This window comes from Pongo pygmaeus, chromosome 19 (assembly GCF_028885625.2).
Source record: "Pongo pygmaeus isolate AG05252 chromosome 19, NHGRI_mPonPyg2-v2.0_pri, whole genome shotgun sequence".
NCBI lineage: Eukaryota > Metazoa > Chordata > Mammalia > Primates > Hominidae > Pongo > Pongo pygmaeus.
Window position 1 is genome coordinate 25,275,576 of NC_072392.2, and position 21,294 is coordinate 25,296,869.

General features: G+C 48.9%; 1 protein-coding gene across 1 annotated transcript in view; it reads right to left on the reverse strand.

Annotated features, from left to right (window-relative positions):
• Window positions 1–21,294, reverse strand: part of LOC129016814 (tensin-3-like) — a 153,054-nt gene that overhangs the window by 60,604 nt on the left and 71,156 nt on the right. Inside the window, exon 4 of the mRNA XM_063656953.1 lies at window positions 15,969–16,007. Within this exon, the coding sequence (XP_063513023.1) occupies window positions 15,969–16,007 (39 nt within the window). The remainder of the gene's footprint in view (window positions 1–15,968; window positions 16,008–21,294) is intronic.

Consider the following 21,294-nt stretch of genomic DNA (forward strand, 5'->3'; position numbering starts at 1 on the left):
ACATTCTTTTATTTTTATCAGTTATTTCATAACGAAAACATTTCTTCACATAGAAAAGTGGACCAAGGGAGGGGAGGTGGGGAGGGCCTCATTGGGCCCCCAGCATAACCCTATCAGTGGGCAGGGTGTTCTGGGGGCACCCGTTCCACTGGAAACCACGTGGTGTCTCCTTCCAGGCTGAACACAAATGGGGGGCCCCAGTTTATAACTAGCCAGGGGTGCACTGCTCAGACCAGGCTCAGCTCCACAGGGCAGCCTGTGCTTCCTGCCACCTGCCCACCATTTGGCAGGGGCAGACAGAGCAGTGACAGCAGGGGGTCAAAATAGGACCACCTGTCCCTTTACTGGCCACAGTCCTCAGACCCGGAGACACTAAACAGGACTTTAACTCCTCCGAGCAAACGAGTTGACAACACCACCAGCCTCCCAGGATCTCTGTGGGGACTAAGAAGATGCCTCAAGGCACCAAGCCCAAGCCAGCAGCACTCATCATCAGCCCTGGGGGAGAGAGGAGGGTTGCATGTGTTGTTTCCAGTCCCACTCCCGCATTTTACAATGGAGGAAAGGTCATGGAGAGGGGCTGCTCTGGGGGGCAACAGCTGGGCAGGGTGTGGCACCCTGAGGACAGGCCAGTTTATTCCTTACTTCATGGTGACAGAAAACAGGCAGAGCCCTAGAGAGCCAGCTCTCCCAAAGTACCCCCAATGGGAGTGTCCTCAACCGCAGGCAGCGGCCAGCCAGGCAGAGCCAGGCAAGGGGCTCCCATCCATAGGCGAGAAAGTCAGCAAGGGCGGCCTGGGAGGGAAGTGCCTTCTCTAGAAGGTGACAACATTGTTAATGAGCCCGTGTTAATGTCAGTCATCTCGGGAGTCTGAAAGTGCCCTGCAGCAGGTGGGAGGGGTTATGTATGCTGAGTCCACTCTGGAGAGTGCCCTGCAGAGCTGTGTTCTGTCCTGTTAGATGTCCCACCCAAACTCACACAGATCCCCCTGCAGAGAGCCTGGAAACCAGCCCCTCAGGGCACAGCACAGGCATCCCATGGACAGCCCCACCAAACTCCCAGCATACAGACACCTGGTCCTGTCCACATGGGACGTCGGCGGTGCTGAGGGGGGCAAGACCCACAGATGCTGGCCACCATGGGCCACAGAGATAGGTCCCTGGCCCTGCAGCCAGCTGGTTCTATACAATAGCTCAATGTTTGCAAGGCTGAGGGAAGGGCCTAATTCACCCACCCCAGCCTGGCAAACTCTGATGGGCAAAGGGGCTGCCCAGAGAATGCTGAGAGGATCACCCCAACTCAGGCCAGGACCATACCTGCCTCCACACCCAGAAGGGCACAGTAGGGCTTTTGCTTTAGAATGAAGAGCTAACGAATTGCACTGACACTGACAGAGCAGCCTTAATCTGGAGTTTATCCTGCAATAATCAGATTCACATGGATAACCCGGGAAAGAGCAAGCAGAGAGGGCTCTGAGCAGCCCTGCTTCCCTTTCATATCCACGAATGCAAACACGTATTTGCAGGAGGGCCAGCCCATTTCAGGCACTGCAGGGAGAATGCAGGTGTGACAGAAGGGAAAGACCAGGATGGACTGAAAACTGAATGGATGAGAATCCTGTCCTGGAGGTGCTGGATAAGTACACATTTAAGACCCCATAAAGGAGAGAGAAGGCAGTGCCAGAGGTGGCGGTGATGGGCACCTGGGAGAGGAAGAGCTCGTCTCCAGCTCTAGAAACCATGGCCACTTTGCAGATCCATCAGGGCAGCTCTTGGGATAGGCCAGGATGGCTAGAAAGCAACTGATACAAAGTGAGCGCCTGTGGCAGAGGCGGGGCAGGAGGAGCAAATTCCTTCAGAGGACAGAGTCTGGGCAGAGAAATGGAGACACACTGCATGTAGTGGGTGGGGGCAGCCAGGAGTGACACACACCATGCTCACAGGATGCATGAGAAAGAGGCTTAAGTCCGGGCTCAAGGAGCCCAAATGCCAGGTGATAAATCCATGACGATGAAAGGTGTCAGAAGTTTCTGCATAGGGGAGTGACACAATCCCAATGTTTTTAACAAGGTTTAGTGGTAGCAGCAGCAAGATTAATATAAGGGGAACACTGGGCAGTGACGAGATAGGTGGAAATGTCAGGCCCAAGAGCAGACAGCTGCTGACCTGGACCTCATCTGTTAGTGGCATCAGGAGTGGCTCCAGCAGGCTCCAGGAGCCCAGGGTGCACTTCCCAGACATCAGGTTGGAGGTTGAAATCAGCAATGGGGGGAGTATTTATACCAAAGAAATCAGCAAACACTGCCGACCGAGCTTTTACCTGGAAAGCCTCTATTAAACATTCACCAGCAACCCCCTGATATTCGTCCTCTAGAAGCCTCAGATTCCCTACCTGGGGAATGGGGGTGGAAATGGCACATAATGCAGAGTTCTAGGAAGATCAAGCAAGGTGAGCATGCAAAATGCTTAATACTGTGCCTGGAACACCACACATGCTCGACACGTGCCAGCTTTTACTACTATGTTACATCATTACTATTGGGGCAGTCAATGGAGGCCAGGAGGGCATCCATTCAGGATGTGAGGTGAAGGAAGACAAGGCCAACAGAACCAGGTCCCCTGAAGCTGAGGAGGTAAATGATGCTGAGACAGCAACAGGGAACGTGCAAGGACCAGCACGTACAGGTGCAGGCCCGGCAAGCACACACAAAACACAGCCCATGAGACATTCACTGCCCCACACCTGCTGCTCACCTCAGCCAACTCCCTCCACATCTGGAGCTCCAAGAGTGAGAACCAACTGGGCAACAACAGGTCCCCATTCCTTAAGGATGCTTTCAGCTCTTCTTCCTCGAGTGTTTCTCAGCCCTTTTGAAGGTTATGAGTATTAGTGAATGACATTAACAAGACTGTCTTCCAAGGACTCTCATTGTGTAGGACAATTCAGTATCATAGTAACTTCCTCCCTACCTTACCCCTTTCTTTTAAGAAAATGATAACCTCTCTTTATAAATGTCTTTTAAAATATTCAATGTGGGCTCAATTCTTCCCATATCATTCTCCCTGGAGGTGTGCTGGTAAAGGGGAGGGGAAGGGAGGGGAGGGGAGGGGAGGGGAGGGGAGAGGCAACCACCTCGATGTATCCTCTGTCCATTCCTGTGGTATAAACACTCCCGCCGTGATTCATTCTAAGCTAGCTGGGTAATTCCCCTGAAGACGGAGTGGGGATGTGTGAGTGATCTTACTCAATTCCTCACTAAAATGTTCTCTTTTTACAGGTGTGGAAATGATGTCCTTGATATCTAATTGACCTGTCCAAGGTCATCTGGTTAGTCAGCAGAAGCCACATATGGCCAGGATCAGTGCTCTAGGCCAGGGCCTACAGCTCCTCCCCACTTCCACACACATGTCATGGATAGGCAACCTATCTCAGAGACAGGCCCTTCTCACTCCGAATAGCTTCAACAGCCTCCAAGAGGCCACTCCTCCTAATCACTCTCCCTTTCATCTTCCCACTTTCTCCACTAAATTAACTTCGTTACCACTTCTGAAACCCAAGCTATCAAAAACCCATCACGACCATGGTTTCCTGCCACTCAAGCACCTAGAATGCTGCCTATTTCTATAGAGCTCCAAATCAGTCCCCTCCAACCACTACACACTATGGTGCCCTCCATCCATCCTCCGCCATCCGCAGAGCGTATTACAGTTGAAGGACCATGGGAAAGGACTTGGAGGCAGGGAGCCCGACTCAAATCCTAGCTCTGCCCTACAGACAGGGTACTCCGGATAGTCAGTGAGCCCTGTCGCCTCAGTGTCCTCATCTGTAAAAAGGGGGACAATGACAGGGACCCAGCACTATCCTGAGGTGCACCCTGCACTTGTTCCTAGCAGCTCACAAGCAGAAGCTTGAGTCTATCAGGAGACTCTGGGAAGAGGACATAGTCTGAGGCACCAAAAAGGAAGTATATCTGCTCAGGTCAATTCTAAAATCTATTGAGACAATATGTCTCATGCCAAAATAATGTCAATATGCCACATACATGAAGTTTACACTACACAGAAACATGGGTCATCTTACTCAATTTCTTACAGGTGAGGAAATAACGTCCTTGGTATCTAACTGGCCCGTCCAAGGTCATCTGGTTAGTCAGCTAAGGCCACATCTGCCCAGGATCAGTGTTCTAGGCCAAGGCCCACGGCTCCTCCCAACTCCCACACACAGGCCATGGGACAGTCACCTGGGGCTCTGCCAAAGGGCAGCTTCACTAGCTGAGCACAGGGCATCCATTTCCCTTTTAAAGACGGGGACAGATGTGTCCTCTAACCTCTGAGGCTTCCATCTGGAAGTGCCTCATGAGTCAGTGGCTCACGTTTAGAACGGCTGTGCCTCCTGGATGCCCCAGGCTTTTTTCCCCCTCATTTCTATCTCAGAGAGATTAGATGTCCTGTACAAATTGGATCTGAAAATGATAATATAATAAAATGTAATATAAAACAAGATGAAATAAAATCAGGCTGCGCTGGGATGAGCTGTGAAAAATGGGGCTGCTCCAGCCGCCTCCTGTGAGCAGAAGCCAACCGCAGACGAAGCCTTCTGCGTGAGGAACAAGCAGTCCCTTCCCGCAGATTCAAGCTTGCAGCTTGGGAGTCAGACCCCAGGCATGCAGGCCCCAGGCCATCTGAGGAGCCTGTGTAGACCCCTGTGGCTGAAGAGCAGGGCCTCACTGCCCTTGAGAGGCTAGCTCTGAGAACCAGCTTTTTAAATAACAAGTACCACCTGCTTTCATTCTTATGATAAAAGTTACTTTGTTACAGAAAATTCAGAAAGTAGACATATACAAAAAGAAGCAGACAGAATCAGCCTCTCCCTCCCTCCCATACCCCAAGATAACCAACTTTAGCCAAATAGGATGGACCCCTAAATAAGTATGGGCGACTTTCTTCCGCCCATACTTATTTAAAAGCCAAATGGTGCTTTATGTCCATATCACTATATTTTCTTCTGCACTGCAATTTTTAACAGCGGCATAGTACTCAATTGTCCAGATGGAACCGAATCCCCCTTTAACAGCATGTTTTTTGGTCTCCAATTTCCCACTCTTATGAATGAGGCTATGAGAAACATTCTATAGTTTAAAATGTTAACATCCTTAGTGGCTGCCTCGGGATAAACACCCAGAGATGCCATGTGCCTTGGGGTCCACATCGCTAGGACTTCCTCTAGAAAGTGCTGTGACTTCCAGGACCACATGCATCATCCTAGAGAAGAGGAAACATACAAAACATGAAACCCATTCCATCTTTTTCTATTTAAGCATATTTTATCCCCTTTCCAAAAAAGAAACTATCTTGTCAAAGGTAAAGGGACTTGAAGTGTCTGGATAGTTATGAAACCAGTGTCCCACAGAACAGAGCAGAGCAGAAAACGGCACCTCCAACCCTCTCTGCAAGCACCTTCATCCCCTCCCAGGTCAGTCTCAGGCCCCAAGTGGACTATGCCACTGGAGTGTCCTAGAATGTAAATTCCCCCACAAGAGAACCACGGCAGGCCTCCACATCCCCACACAGGGCCCAGTGCCTGGTGCATCAGAGGTTCCCCAGGACATAAATATTTATAAACTGATTGATTAATGAAGGAGGGGCAGTGGAAGAGAGGACTCATCTGTTCCATAATCAAGACCATAACTTCAAGTTTATGATTTATTACCCACCATATCTGGCAAAGGTAGCACCGTCCTCCTCCCCATTGGAGACTGACAAAATGCCTGGTGTCATCTGTTAATGAATGAAATGCATTCCCACAAACATCCATATGTTGAAGTCCTAGCGCCCAGGACCTCAGAGGGTGACAGTTTGGAAACAGGATCTTTAAAGAAACGATTAAGTTAAAATGACACCATTAGGGTGGCCCTAATCCAGTATGAGTGGTGTCTTTATAAAAAGAAGAGATTATCCTGGCTAACGCGGTGAAACCCCGTCTCTACTAAAAATACAAAAAATTAGCCGTGCATGGTGGTGGGCGCCTGTAGTCCCAGCTACTCGGGAGGCTGAGGCAGGAGAATGGTGTGAACCTGGGAGGCGGAGCTTGCAGTGAGCCAAGATCGCACCACTGCACTCCAGCCCGGGTGACAGAACGAGAGTCCGTCTCAAAAAAAAAAAAAAAAGAAGAGGAGATTAGGACACAGACACACATAGAGGGGCAGCCATGTGAGGGCACAGGGAGAAAATAGCCACCTACAAGCCAATGAGAAAGCTCTCAGGAGAATCCAACCCTGCAGACACCCTCATTTCAGCCTTCCAGCCTCCAGGACTGAGGGTGATAACCGCCCATTGCTGCAGCCACCCCACACGGTGGTGCTTTGTCTTGGCAGCCTAAGCTGACTAAGACGCCATCTGAAAGCTCTGAGATGTCTGGTGGGTGTTTGGGAAATGCTGCTGCCAGGAGCAACCTTCAGCTCCCAGGATGGGCAGGTGGCCTGGAGATGCTCACCTGCCACCCTGCGCTCCCCTCACTTCACGCTCTCTCGGCAGGAAGCCAGGCTGACTGTGAACAACAGCAATAAAGCAAGGAGTGGCGTAAGGTGTGGGGCCGGAATGGCCCCTAGCCACACGTGGAAACATTGCCTCCTCCTTCTGAATGTGTTAAATAAAAGGGAGAGGCAGTGGGGAAAACAATCCAGTAAGTTAAACTGGTTAACGTAACTAGGAAGATTGGACAATTTGATGGACGTGCCAAAATATTGAAGGAGGAGGAACAGCAGGAGCATCAAGACACAAGATATCCAACTACTTTCGGCGCTTCCTCTACCTAGTAACTTCCAATAAAGCTGAAGGAGGATGTGCTCTAAACCAGAGAGGTTTTATGTGCATCATATAACTTAATATTACAGATCTATAGATCCCGCCATGAGAAAATAAGTTTATTGAGCAATTAACTTCAAAATTTATTTTCCAGCTGTTAGAATGTGTCCAGCCTCACTGAAAATGCTGGAGTTGAAAAAAAACGGGAAAGAGAATATTCTCGCCTTTGGGAAGCTTACGGTGAGATGAGGGGACACAGGCAGGTGTAAACATAAGACAGTGAGCCCTGCATTAAGTGCTGTATGTTGAGAAATAAGTACATTGGAAGCTGAACCAGGCTGAGCAAAGCCACATTCACGTGTGAGTCTTTTCTGCTTACTGCTTAGAATGAAACTGCATGTTGCCCTCCAAGAACCACATAAATGAGGTCACTCCAAAACCACCTCTACAGGCTTCCCACCAGCCATGGATCTGCTGTCTCCCTGTTCGTTCTGTGAGACAATATGGAATGCATGGCCTGAGCCAGCTGGCTGGGCTCCACAATGGAGCACTAGAGAATTGGCTGTCCCCGCTCCCACTGAGGGGCTCAGTCAGCCAAGACTCTAGCAGTGCAGAAGTAGGAACTAGATGAAGACCGAAGGGGCCCAGGGCCTTCCTCATCACCCCTGTCCAGGAACATCATTATTACTACTGAGGAGCCGGGCACTGCATGCCCACTGCATGCCTGGAGCCAGCAGGCTGGGCTCTGCAGTCCCGCACTGTGTTTCTTCTGTCAACTCAAAAGCTGACCAAATGACCACTGCGTCTGCTCCCAACCCTACAAATGCCGGTTGTACCAGTTATTGTAATTGCAGAGTTTAATAAAATACTGCAGAAATCAATGAAATGTGAGCAAAAAAGGATTTGTTACTGCTGCAAACACTGAGGTTTTTGAGAGCCTGGCGTGAGGCAGTCAGTAAAACTCATCAAGTTTCTGTAAGGCAGCTGGGGCAGAGTCCAGAGGATTTCTATGCTCCGATTATTCCTAAGTATCTTTAAGCTTTCTTACACTCTGAGGAACCCCAAATGGGAAATTTCAATGGCTCATTGTAGATGTACACTATGTAAAAACAGGACAGGGAACCCCAGACCCTGGAGAGAACTCAAAGACAGGGTGGGATGGTACGTCAAAGACAGGTGGCTACTTTTACCAGTTTTCAGACACAATGGAATGCTAAACTGAAAAGTTCAGGATTCTGCAAGTTAACTGATATTTCAGTTCAATAATCACTTATAAATTCTGATCCCTTTAAATGAGAGGTTCTGCCTGGATGTGAAGCCAAATGCATAGTAAGTGACATGCAAGCAGCAATTACCCTCCTCTTTGCCCCTGTATTAATACCAGTAACGATCATTGTCACAGCAAGTTATTCCACATCCACTCTATTCCTGACATAATGCAACATGATTTGCTTGTATTCTCTCTCCATCCTTGTAGCAGCCTGCTGAGCAAGGAACCCTTATCATCCCCACTTTCAAACAGGCATAAGCCACTGCACCTGGCCGAGGTTATGTGTTGATCAGTTGGTGAAAACACTGTGACTAGAGCTCGCAGGACCCTACCCTTTATTTCTCCTGGAGACAGAAGCTCAGTGTTGGCTAAATCAGTGTTTGCAGCAACTTTATCGAACACGACTACCACCAATAATGAGAATCTACTGTAATTGATTAGGTATTGACTAGGGGTCCATAGTAAGACAGCCCCATTGTCAGGTTGTCACTTCATCTAGTTCAAACCCAGGACCAGGCTTGGCCACCTGAGGCCATTTGCAGCGAGGGGAGTGCTAGGACACAGGCCAGGTCTGTCTTAGCTTTCACTCCACCACGAGAGACCACCGACTTTCCTACCTCCCTAGAACTCCACAGCCAAGAATAGTTAGCCCTCTGCCCTGATTCTTCCCCACTGTGCCTCTCTTCTCCCTGCCTCTCCAGTTTGTAAGCAAATTGCCTATCATAGGTTCACAGAAGGCGGCCAGAAAGTGGGCTTGGATCTGTTCTCTCAGATAGTAAGCTCAGGGAAAGAACCATTAAGTGAAAACCTGACAGTGGGGCTGTCCTACTATGGACCCTAATCAATTACAGTTGATTTTCGTTATTGCAGGTAGTCGTGTTCTATAAAGTCGTTGCAAACACTGATTTGACCAACACTGAGCTTCTGTCTCTAGGAGAAATACAGGGTTAGGGTCCTTCGAGCTCTAGTCACAGCATTTTCACCAACTGATTCAACGCGTAACCTTGGCCGGGTGCAGTGGCTCACACCTGTAATCTCAGCACTTTGAGAGGCCTAGGCGGGTGGATCACCTGAGGTCAGGAGTTCCAGACCAGCCTGGCCAATGTGGTGAAACCTCGTCTCTACTAAAAATGGAAAAATTGTCGGGAGTGGTCGTGCATGCCTGTAATCCCAGTTACTCGGGAAGCTGGGGCATGAGAATTGCTTGAACCTGGGAGGCAGAGGTTGCAGTGAACAGAGATCATGCCACAGCACTCTGGCCTGAGTGACAAAGAGAGACCCTAATTTAATAAATACTGTGGATTCATTAACATGAAACTCTCAGCCATTGGTGCTGTAACTCACACCTGAAGGAAGGACTGTCTAACACATGTGCTTTCTCCAGCAGGCACAGGACAGTCCTCTTGTGCTTAGGGACAATGGACATCACATCAGCAATGCACTTGCATTTTAAACAGCATAATCAACAACAGAAGCACAAAAAAGGGGGAAATGTGGCACTAAATAGACTGTGGAAAGGATGCCTGTCTGCAGTACGAGTTGAAACAAGGAAGAGTTTTGCTTTTTCAGTGTCAGACGGGAACATGCAGGTGGACAACCCGAATTTTGAGTCTTTTTGCTCATGTCTTCAAATGATCACAAAATTGTCCTTGGTATTGATTTTGAGGTTACAAATAAATTGTATCCAGGAGGCTAATTTGCAAATATGGAATCCACAAGCAATGAAAATCAACTATAATTTAATCTTTAAATTTGTAGATTTAAAATTGCTAGAAACTTGCCAGTTTCTAATTCTAATGCCCCTACTTAATACACTGTTACTCTAACATTATTAAAAGGGCCATAATCACAGCCTAGTCCTCCCATAATTTTTATCTACCTGACTCTACTTCTTTATTCTTAGGATGCCTCATGCTGCTACAGAAAGCAAAGCCTTCGAGGAATCCTTCCTCCTGACAAGGAAGCTCCAGGGTGGCAAGTTCATGCTGCGGATGCCTTCTAAAGACGTGCATTTCTCTTCCAGATTTATGTTCCCTACCTGAGGACCTCTATTGATTTGGCAATGCCTTGCCTTGAGAAGCTTAAAGTATTTTCTAGGCAAACACATTGAGGAATCTGGCATCAGAATATTTTCTGGAGCACGTATGACAGAAGCCAATAGTCATCTGCCCGGGATGGAAAGGAGAAAGGCATCAGAGAATGCAAGTTTCCCAGACGGAAGGAAATCATAAACGTCAGGTCACCCAAACCCCAGAGGCTTCCGAGTTCTCAGTAACCCTATGCCCCGAGCACCCTCAACACCTCCAGGATTGCTCAAGGTGGTCCCGGGTGGCAGCCCCACCCCAGCAAGTCATCTCCTAGAACAGGCTGAACAAACTTCAGCTTGCATCAGAACCAGCAGGAGGGCACATTAGGAGAGAGATTTAGGGATCGTATCCCAGAATTTCTGATTCAACAGGTCTGAGTGGGCACAAAGAGTTTGTATTTCTAAATTCCCAGGTTTATGTTGATGCTGCTGGTCTTAGATGACACTCTGTGATCCACTGACCTAAAATATTTGTACATCAGTGTGGTTTATACTAACGACCTTGTCACCACGTACAATGCGGGCTACATTACTGCATCCTCTGCCATCATTCGCACTCAGTCTCCCAATCACCCTAAGAAGGAATACGGCAACATAACTTCCAGCCACTTCTTAAATGGCACCAATGATGGGGAGCTCAGGACCTCATACAAGTCCAAGTCCATGTTTAACTCCCCTAATTTTCCAAAGTGCTTCGCTCTCTTGAATCACAATCTGTGCTCACTGGATGCCTGCGCCTTGGCCCTATTTCCTTCCATGCACAAAACCTATCAAGGCTGATCTCCCCGGTGAGTGAGTTGTACGATTTTCCCAGGGGAAAAAAAGTAAAAATGTACCTGGCTAGTGTGAAACAACCCTTTATTCAGAATGATTTCTTTAGAGGCTTTACAAAGCAAGTGTTACTATTTTACAAAGCAGCCTGTGAACTCTGCGCCATGTGTCGACAAACCCAGTGGGTTTTCAGTGAAACATTTCATCAAATAAGACACATTGTAGCACTGCTGAGGGGATATCACCCAGATGTCAACGGCTCAATGCCACACACGAGACTTGTGGGAAAGTCATAAGCCATTAGGTCATGGAAGTTAACAGCAAGATGGGGAAAGGACGCTGGCTTGGAAAACATTGGTGTGTCATGTGATAAAAACAGTGACCAGCCAGCCTGAGCTCTGTGCCTGAACACATCATCTGCGCCCTGCACAATGCTCCTGTGAAGTAGAGACATATGGATCAGGAGCCCCAGGTCCCACCACTTTGTTTCCAGTCACCAACTTGTCCCCAGATGAACTGCATCCATACACCAACACCCCCCACCCAACTGTGCCACTTAAAGCTAACCCTAGATATCACATCACTTCATCCATAAATATCTCAGTACATATCTTTAAAAGTCAAGCCGGGCACAATGGCTCACGTCTGTAATCCCAGCACTTTGGGAGGCTGAGGTGGGAGGATCACCTGAGGTCAGGAGTTCGAGACAAGCCTGGCCAACATGGAGAAACCCCATCTCTACTAAAAATACAAAACTAGCTGGGTGTGGTGGTGCATGCCTGTAATCCCAGCTACTCAGGAGGCTGAGGCAGGAGAATCGCTTGAACCCAAGAGGCGGAGGTTGCTGTGAGCCGAGATCACACCATTGCCCTCCAGCCTGGGCAACAAGAGCGAAACTCCACCTAAAAATAAATAAATAAATAAATAATAATTTTAAAAAAATGAAAGTCAAGAACATTTTAAAATGTAGAACAAACTGCCAGAATTGTGAAGAATAATTCCTTAAAATATCTAATTCATGTTCAAATTTCTCTGCCATAAGTGTTTTGGGGTTGTCTGGATTTATTTTTATAGTCTAAGTTATAGTCTGAATAAAGTCTTACGATGTTTATTTAATATGTCACTTCAGTTCCTTTCTTTTTTATTTTGATACGGAGTCTCTGTCGCCCAGGCTGGAGTGCAGTGGTACAATCTCAGCTCACTGCAATCTCTGCCTCCTGGGTTCAAGCCATTCTCCTGCCTCAGTCTCCCAAGTAGCTGGGATCACAGACGCGCACCACCAAGACCAGCTAATTTTTGTATTTTTAGTAGAGACGGGGTTTCACCATGTTGGCCAGGCTGGTCTCCTGACCTCAAATGATCCACCTGCCTCGGCCTCCCAAAGTGCTGGGATTACAGGCGTGAGCCACAGCACCCGACCCAGTTCCTTTTTCTTTCTCCTCTTTTTGCAATGTATTTGAAAAAGACTGGGGTTGTTTCTACACAGTAGAATTCCCTCTGCCCTGGATTTCGCTGAGCCCTGCAGTACGGCTTCACAGATGTCCTGGCCCCTGGACTTCCTGTCAGTTGCAGATGGATCTGAGGCTGGGTCTGATTCTGGTTTGATTCTGGTGAGGACTTGGCTAGGGTGAGGACTCAGCCGTGTACTTCCTGCAAGGAGGCTTACAACCCTATGACCCGTGGTCTAACTCCCCTTTTGTGATAGTGCAGGTTACAGAGGACCAGAGCCTAGAGCCAGACAGTCATTTATTAGGAGTTTGGAAAGGGCACTATGTTAACCCTATCATATTTTCAAGGTTTATTAGCTGGAATTCCTCTTTCAATACAACTTTCCCTCTTCCTTTATTTGGAAACTCCAAAGAACAGTTCCCAAAGGTTAAATGCTCTATTGCTTCTCTTTATTTACCAAATCAGAATGAGTTGGTTCCCTAGCATCCCCCAAAGGTAACTAACTAGTGAGTGCTGTGGTGATGACCGTGGTAATGGTGGTGATGATGGTGGTGGTGATGGTGTAAGTAGTACTTTTGAAAGTCTGTTGCATACGTTAGAAAATTACATATGTGTCCAAAGTACAAAGCTAACAGCTATTACAACCTGGATGCAAGCACAGCCTGCCCCTGTGAAGTCCCTCATCTTCCATGACCCCAGGTTCTCTTCAAATTCTATAATTTCTGGAAAGACAGGCCATGGGGCTACCCCGGGGCCTGAGGGCCAGAGGGCCAGAGAGGACGGGATGGGGAGTGCTAGTGGTCATCATGCTGGGAAACGAAGTGTTAGTTAAATAGAGAAAAACTTCCCACTAAAGCAGAAAATACTCATCCAATTAAACATGTTTCTCCTTATTCTTTCTTTACAATTGAGCCTCCAAATATGACAAGGTTTCCAGGAGGACTTTTTTTTAATTTTTTAACAAAAATTGTTTCCTGATACTCTCGGGAAAGTGCACAAAAGAAACTTGTTATGAGTTTCTTGTTATGAGAATGAGACAATTATCACAGCAGCTATGAGGACCAGGAGCCCATGAAGTTTCAGATTTTGAAGCCAACAGTTGCCCTGATGCTGGCAGACTGACACCCAGACTTGAGTCCCCAGCAACACACAGTATGAGTCAAGTTTCTGCCCAAAAAGCTCAAGATGCCTTCAGTGACCTGAGGAAACCGCCATGGCACCTGCTTCTCTAAAACAGGACAATTGAGCCACAGGAGACCACAGATTCATAGCCAAGCAACCCCCATATTTGAAGATAAGAAAACAGGTTAGAAAACAAGGCCATATATAACGGGAGAGGCCTGAGCCTAGACCTTGGCTCCTGGACCAAGTCAGCTCCCTCCCACAGCACGCTGGCTGTCCCGCAAGTGGATGTAGGTTGGAGATGTTGTTGTGTGTGGTTTTCTACATGAGTATCCCTTTTGCAGGTAAAATACACTCAGGTAATATAAATAATGCACCAATCAAATGCCTCCTCTGACCTGGAATCTGTAACGCCTCCTTGTCACATGCCAACTTCTCTCCAACTGCAGACATTTAAAAAAAAAAATCAGCACTTTGAGAGGCTGAGGCAGGCAGATCACTTGAGATCAGGAGTTCAAGACCAGCCTGGCTAACACAGTGAAACCCCATCTTTACTAAAAATACAAAAATTAGGCCGGGCATGGTGGCTCACACTTGTAATCCCAGCACTTTAGGAGTTAGGCAGAATTACCTGAGGTCAGGAGTTCGAGACCAGCCTGGCCAACATGATGAAACCCCGTCTCTACTAAAAATACAAAAATCATCCAGGCATGGTGGCACATGCATATAATCCCAGTTACTCAGCCCCTGGCTCCTGGGGCCTATGACAAGCCTGAGGAAATCAGTCACAAACCGCAGCCTGTCAAAACCAACTACAAACACATGCCCCCAAGTCCCCCCACGCCCCCTACTCCTCCACCCCCTTGTCGGCGGTGAGTGCCACAGAAGGAATGGAGTGAGAGTGGACCACAGGCCTGGGGACACGGCTGAGGCCAGCAAGGACGGCCGGGCAGGCGCCCGCCCCGGATGGCCTCAGCTCTTGATGCTGCAACATGTTTCTCACAGTTTGTCAATATTTTAGGTTTCTGGGTGAGATTTTTTTTTAAAGTTCCTATGACCTCAAATGCATACTTTGCTCTTCCATAAGCAAAGAGACCACACCACACGACAGCATTAAAAGGAGCATAATAAGGGCACCCCACCTGTGGCCAGGCTTCTGTGACAGGCCTGACCCCGTAGTCCCTCTTCTCTCATCTGCAGCTAGGTTAGAGAGCACCTCTATGGCCATCGCATAAAGGAGAAAACCGAGGCTCAGCTGGGCAGGGGCGAGGGCATGGCCCAGCCACTCAAGTGATGAGGTTAGAGAGCCACCCCCACACCCACTGGGTAAAGGAGGAAACCAAGGCTCAGGTGGGCAGGGGGCAAGGGCAAGGCCCAGCCACTGGAGCCAGGATCTGATCTTGACTTCATCAAAGCAGGGAAGCTGCCACACGGGCGCCGCTGGCCGAGCCTAGGGAAGGATGTCCTACTGCACCACAAGATAGAGCCAGTTAGCCAGTTCCATGTCTGGAGGCCACCAGGCTCACAACCCAGAAAGACTGCCAAATCTCCGGCAGAACACCCCAGATTCTGTGTATGGTGAAGCTAGGGGGAGTCAAGGGCAGAAAGCCCTGCCCTACTTGAGAAGTACAGGGAACAACACACCTGACAGATGCCCAGGAGGAACCACAGGGTGCACCTGTTTCCTTACCCCACCGGGGAGGCCCAGACCTGCACACACTTCCCCAGCAGCAAGAGGCAGCTTCCCATTTGCCTCCCAGGGAGTCGCTTCTGACTTGCAGTGAGAGAAGAGGGTCCTGTGTCCTGCTGTCTAGGCACAGTGAGCCTTTCAGTTATCCTGCAAGCTGCTAATAAGCCCTCAGAAACAAAGCTTCACCCACTCAGCTCCAAAGGGTGGAAGCAAAGAAAACACCAGGAGGTACCACGACCTTCCAAGGAGCTGCATTTGAAAAGCAGACAGCAATTTAAATTTGCCTAATCACAAGCCAAAGAGAAAGTGCTATTGTGTTTACCTTCAATCTGATTTGAACACACACACACACCCAGTATTTGTCAGAGCTGGATGTCAGTCTACAAACCACTGCACTACATTGTCCACAGCCACCTGGCGACCCAGGCACCCTCACTGTCCAGGTTTTTATCACTAAGACAACAGACTTGTGCTGTCTTCACTTTATAGCCAAGGAAAGTCGGCTCAGGGAGATTCGCCCCGAAGGTAACTATTACTGATAGAAAGGCAGCTCCCGCAAAGGCGCAGCGGATCCTCTTCTCTAAAAAACCATGCAAATGGCCAGTGCAGCATGGTCAAAGGTCCTCAGAGAGAGCCTTGTGAATGCAAGCTACGGGTCAAAGGGAGGGCATGGATCTTAGAGGAAGCTAAAAGATCCCCAAAGAGGGCGCAGCTTCAAGAAAGGACTTAGTCCCACAGGATGGAACAATGGAGCCAAAGAAATGCAAAGGGCTTACCTGTTCCAGTTGGACTTGCACACCGCAGGGAATCACCACCTTTCAAAGAGAGAAGAAACAGATAAGCAAATGGATTCTCCAGGAAAAAATTAGCATAATAATCAAGCCAGGCTCCCAAAGGCATGAAACTGTCTCTAACCTCACTCTGGCCACAAAGCTGTAGCAGATCAAGACTGACAAGATTTAGGGTTAAGAGAGTCCAGAGTTTTGTTCACTTTTGGAAAGTCCCTGTCCTTTTTGCTAATGTCATGGAAACCATGGGGCCTCCCCTTCCAGAAAAATGCAAATCACGCATAGATACAAAATTTAGCCCCCACTTTCACAAAGAACTGGTAGACCTCAAGGATGGAAACCTCTGAGTTGGTCTGTGCTTGGGGAGCTTGGGAGCAGGGCCCAGAGAAGGAGGTGGAAGGCTCTGCCTGGTGGTCTTCAAGCCCCCACTTCTCCCATCCTCACCCAGGGGCATGCATTCTCTACACAAGGGGCCACCTTTTCTAGAACTATTTCTACAAGTAGAACTGAAGAGTCTGAATGTGGCAATGTCAACGTGGTTATTCCATTCCGCACAAGAGACGGGGAGAGGAGACTTTGACTCCACCATAGTCTCTGAAGACCGAGAGCTCCCTGGGAAAGACAAAGAAAGTAACGAAGGCGAGGCGGTTCAAACACAGTCAGGAGAGGCAGTTAGTAACAGGCACAGGGAGCCACCAGTCCTGCAGGGCAAAGACCTCACCTTGGGCAGGATCTCCACCACTTACTAGCCACAAGACCTTGGCCTTTAATCTCTCTGTGCCTCAGTTTCCACATCTGAAAACTGCAGGTAACAACAGTGCCTTCCAGGCAGGTTCACGGTGAGAATTAAGAGATGGCACGTGAGGAGCTCAGAAGAGTGGCACAGGTCAAGGGCTAAGGGAGCCAGACAGGCATTGCGCTGCTCTGGGGGGCCGCTCAGGAGCCAGGCGCCAGCAAACAGGATTCAGTTCCTGGTGAGTGACCTCACTCCTTAGCTTTCTTCTGGCACTACCCCCTCCAGATCCCTGGCACCTGCCTTCTCATAGAGTTGTCTGAAAATGTGCAAAGGAAGGAGAATCGTAGAGAATCTCAGAGATCTGACTAATTGTACTTGTGGTTTGGGGTGGGCGGCGGCGTTACCTTGGCCCTTACCAGGACAACTATTTATAGCCTCTTGCTTATCTTACGCAGTCCAGTCCTCAGGGAGTATGTGACACATGGCCGTTCCTGTGTCTGGGACACATCATTACTCCACCATGGCTCTGACTCAGACGGATGTCTGGGGCAGGGATCCTCTCTCAGGGCCCCTTTAAAGTTTGATGAATGGATGAGAGAATAAGTAAACAAATAAATGTAAAGCAAAACAAAACAAAAACGGCTTTGGAAACAGAAGGAGTCACAGACAAAACCTTACAGGATGGTGGAAACAGCCGGACAAGGAGACCCCATGGTTAACAGAGCGGTGTGACTTATCTCCGCCCGAGCACGGTATCTACTCAATGCACACATGCATCTTGTTGCCTCACTCCACATGTGACATGCAGGCAAGAAATGTGCGAAGAATCAGGGCCCCTGCCTTTCAAACTCACTACCAGCATTCCTGCAATGGCATGTCAAGCATGACGAAAAAAAAAATGAGCTATGAAGGCAGGAAAACAAAAAGAGGAAACTTAAATGCATATTACTAAGTGAAAGAAGCCACTCTGAAAAGGTCACATACTGTATGATTTCAACTCTGTGACATTCTGGAAAAGGCAAAACTATGGGACAGTGAAAAGGTCAGTGAAAGCCAGGGATTAGGAGGGAGAGAGGAACAGGCAGAGCACAGAGACTCTTTAGGGTCATGAAGCTATTCTGCTTGATACTATAAGGATGGACGCATGTCATTCTGCATTTGTCTAAACCCACAGAATGTACAACACCAGGAGAGAATCCTAATGTAAACCAAGGGCTCTGGTTACTAAGACTGTATCAATATTGGCTAATCAAGTGCAACAAATGTACCGCAGGAATGGAAAATGTTTATATATGAAGAGGAAGAAGAGTGTGTCCAATTTTTTTTTTTTTTTTTTTTTTTGAGACGAAGTCTCACTCTGTCACCCAGGCTAGAGTGTAGTCGCGCCATCTTGGCTCACTGCAAGCTCCGCCTCCCGGGTTCATGCCATTCTCCCGCCTCAGCCTCTCGAGTAGCTGGGACTACAGACACCCGCCACCATGCCTGGCTAATTTTTTGTATTTTTAGTAGAGATGGGGTTTCACTGTGTGAGCCAGGATGGTCTCGATCTCCTGACCTCATGATCCACCCGCCTCGGCCTACCAAAGTACTAGGATTACAGGTGTGAGCCACCACGCCGGGCCTGAGTGTGTCCAATTTTTGTATAAATCTAAAACTGTCTTAAAAATAGAGTCTATAATACGTTTTTTAAATTCACTGTCTGGAAGCACACATTTGTTGAGACAATGAAAAGAAAAGCCCTGTGCAATGTCAGAAACCTGAGTTTTAAAGATGGCAGCCACTTAAGGATTTGGTCCAGAAGCCAGGTCTGTGTGTTCCCACATCCCTCTGTGGCCAGATGGGGTGCAATAACTGCCCACCACCTGGCTTGGCCCCAGGGTGTCCTACAGAAAAGGAGAGGTGAGCTCTGTAAGCCGTGACTGCCCGAATCCCATCTCGCCCCAGACCATCCACGGCTTATATGGCTAACGGGCTCGCCCGATAAGTTGGCACGCCCAATCTTGTCGAACTCCATCCATCACTTGTCCCGCACATTTTCACTGACAGCCTTCTCCTGCCAGGACTTCACTTGGAAATGAAGCAGACTGGTCCCCAACCCCACAGAGCTTATGGCTCACGTAATAGAAACTGCATAAAATGAATCATTTTTAAGAAAGCGAGCTGGGGAACAGTGGGGAGTGAGCAGCTCCCAGGTTCTGCAGAGCAAATGGCAGGCAGCCTGGCCCTGAGCCTCCACATTCACATCCTACTGAACTTGCTTCTCTCTTCCAAGAGAATCGGTCACAGGCCCTACTGTCTGAAAATGCAGACAAAAATGTCTCAGGAAAGACCTTTTGTGGGAGTGGATTTGCAAATAAAAATGCACATGGAGCACCAACCAGAGAAAAAGGGACATTCTAGAGGCAAAGAGTCACTTGTTGATAAAGAGAAAACTCATCATTTATATAAGTACAAACATCTTATTTAGTAAAAACCATGACCAAGTGAACACAGAGGGCACTTGTTCCTTCAACGTGGCTAAAACCAGATTCCAGGACAGGAAGTCCCTGAAAAGAGACTGTATTTCTGTCACACTTTTCCTCCCTTATACTAAGGCAGGTAAGCTGACCACAGACAGAACCACAGGATGAGGCGGCCAGGCTAGGGATGCTCACACCGGCCTGCTCAGCACCAAGGAACCTATGGGGACTGTGCGACGGTGCGATCAGCTGCATTTGCTGGACAGTCAGGTGTCACTTGCAGTTCTTCAGCCTTAGCAGAAGCAGAAGCACAGTGCTTCCGTGCACAGAGCTGCATCCCTGCCAGAGCGCACACAGCTCTCCACTGATCTACAGGCTGCTCTGCCTCCCATGCATCAGGAGGGTATCTCCTGTGGATGGAGCCAGGTAAGGGAGTGGGGCACACCTGCTTGCTCTCCTCACCTCAAACTCCAGCTCTGATCACATATTCCCCGGCACTGTGGGGTTCTTTCACTGTTTTCACTGGACAGAGGGAAGCACTGTGGGTTGGGGCCAACTCCAGGTGGGCTTGGCCTTCCTCGGCACGAAGAAGCTGACACTTCTTTAGCACTTATGTTCTTCACATGCCAGTCTGACTTACAGAGAGAGCAGCCACCCAACGCTGCAGGGCTGGGAGGGTCCCGGTGCACTGCATCCCCTGAGACTGTCCTGCAGACACCAACCAGAAGCCTCTGAGCTGCGCCTGGCCCCATCAGTGCACAGCCAGCATGGCTGGGATGTGTGCGGTGGCATGGCCAGGAGTCTAGATGGGCACCCACTGGCCTTGCGCTTTGCCTGCTCTGTAACATGATGCTAAGTGAGCTGCAGGGGTGTGAGAGGATGAGACAAAAACCAGGCAGCGTTCCCTGTATCAAGGCACACTCCTGGGGAGGCCCACGGCTCATCCAATGTGTGGACTCGAATCAGCTGGATAAAAACGGAACAGTGCCCTGTCTGCAGGTCTTTCTCTGTAGCCCTCACAATAAGGCCAGCAAGCCCCCACTCTGTGTATGTGAAGCTGCATCTCAGAGAGGGCCAGGCCAGCCATGGGAACTCTCACAGAGACGACGCCAACTGGTGCCCCAGCTCCAGGCTCCTCTCCTGATAGGAGCTGCACCCTCTCTCATAATGAGCAGCTCCCTCAGGGGTTAGGGTGACAAGAGGTGACAACAGTGAGACAAGGAAGGGGGCAGAGCAGCTCCCGTTAGCAGCTACTGAAGGCTGGAGAGAAGGCAGTGGGTCATGGGCTGTGGGCCAAAAGCCATGGGCTGTGGCATCCCCGGGATCCGTCCCTCCCCTGGTGGAGGCGAGGGCCCCTCTGAGAAGCCTGTTTGGGAGCCTCTTTATTGCCTTCTTTCAGCTATCCTGGGATCCTAATCTACTGTTCCTAAGGAAACCACAAACACACACTGCTGTGCCTGCCCCACACCTGGCTACGTGGGTGCCTGGGTACGCTGGCATCAATAACCTTGTCTCCAAGCCAGCAGGTCCACAGGAGAGAGGGGCAGAGGGACAAGGGCTTGCCACCAAGTCATGACTGTGTCCTTGGGAATGTGAGTGTGTGAGTGAGCATATGTGTGAATGTGGGTGAGTGTGAGTGTGGGTGTGTGAGTGTGGGTGAGTGTGGGTGTGTGAGTGTGGGTGAGTGTGGGTGTGTGAGTGTGGGTGTGTGAGTGTGGGTGTGTTGGTGAGTGTGGGTGACTGTGTGTGTGAGAGTGACTATATGTGGTGGTGTCTGTGTTTGACTAGGTATATTTTGCTGTGGATATCTGCAAATGTATTCTTTTGTGTGAATGTGTTTAAGTTTGAGAGTGTTGTGAGTTTGCATATGAGTGGGTGAGTCAGTGGTTATGTGCATGGGAGTGTAAAAGTGGGGGTGTGAGCGTGTGTGCTTGTGAGAAAAGGGGGAGTGTGAGTGTGTGTGCTTGTGAGAATGTATGAATGTGCATATTTGAAACTGAGTTTTGTTAAGTGTGTCTGCGTGTGTTTCTATGTATACCCTGCCTCATGTGAGTGTATCGATGTGAGAGCGTGTCTGTGTGTGTCTCCGTGTGTGAGTGTATATACCTGTATGTGTCCC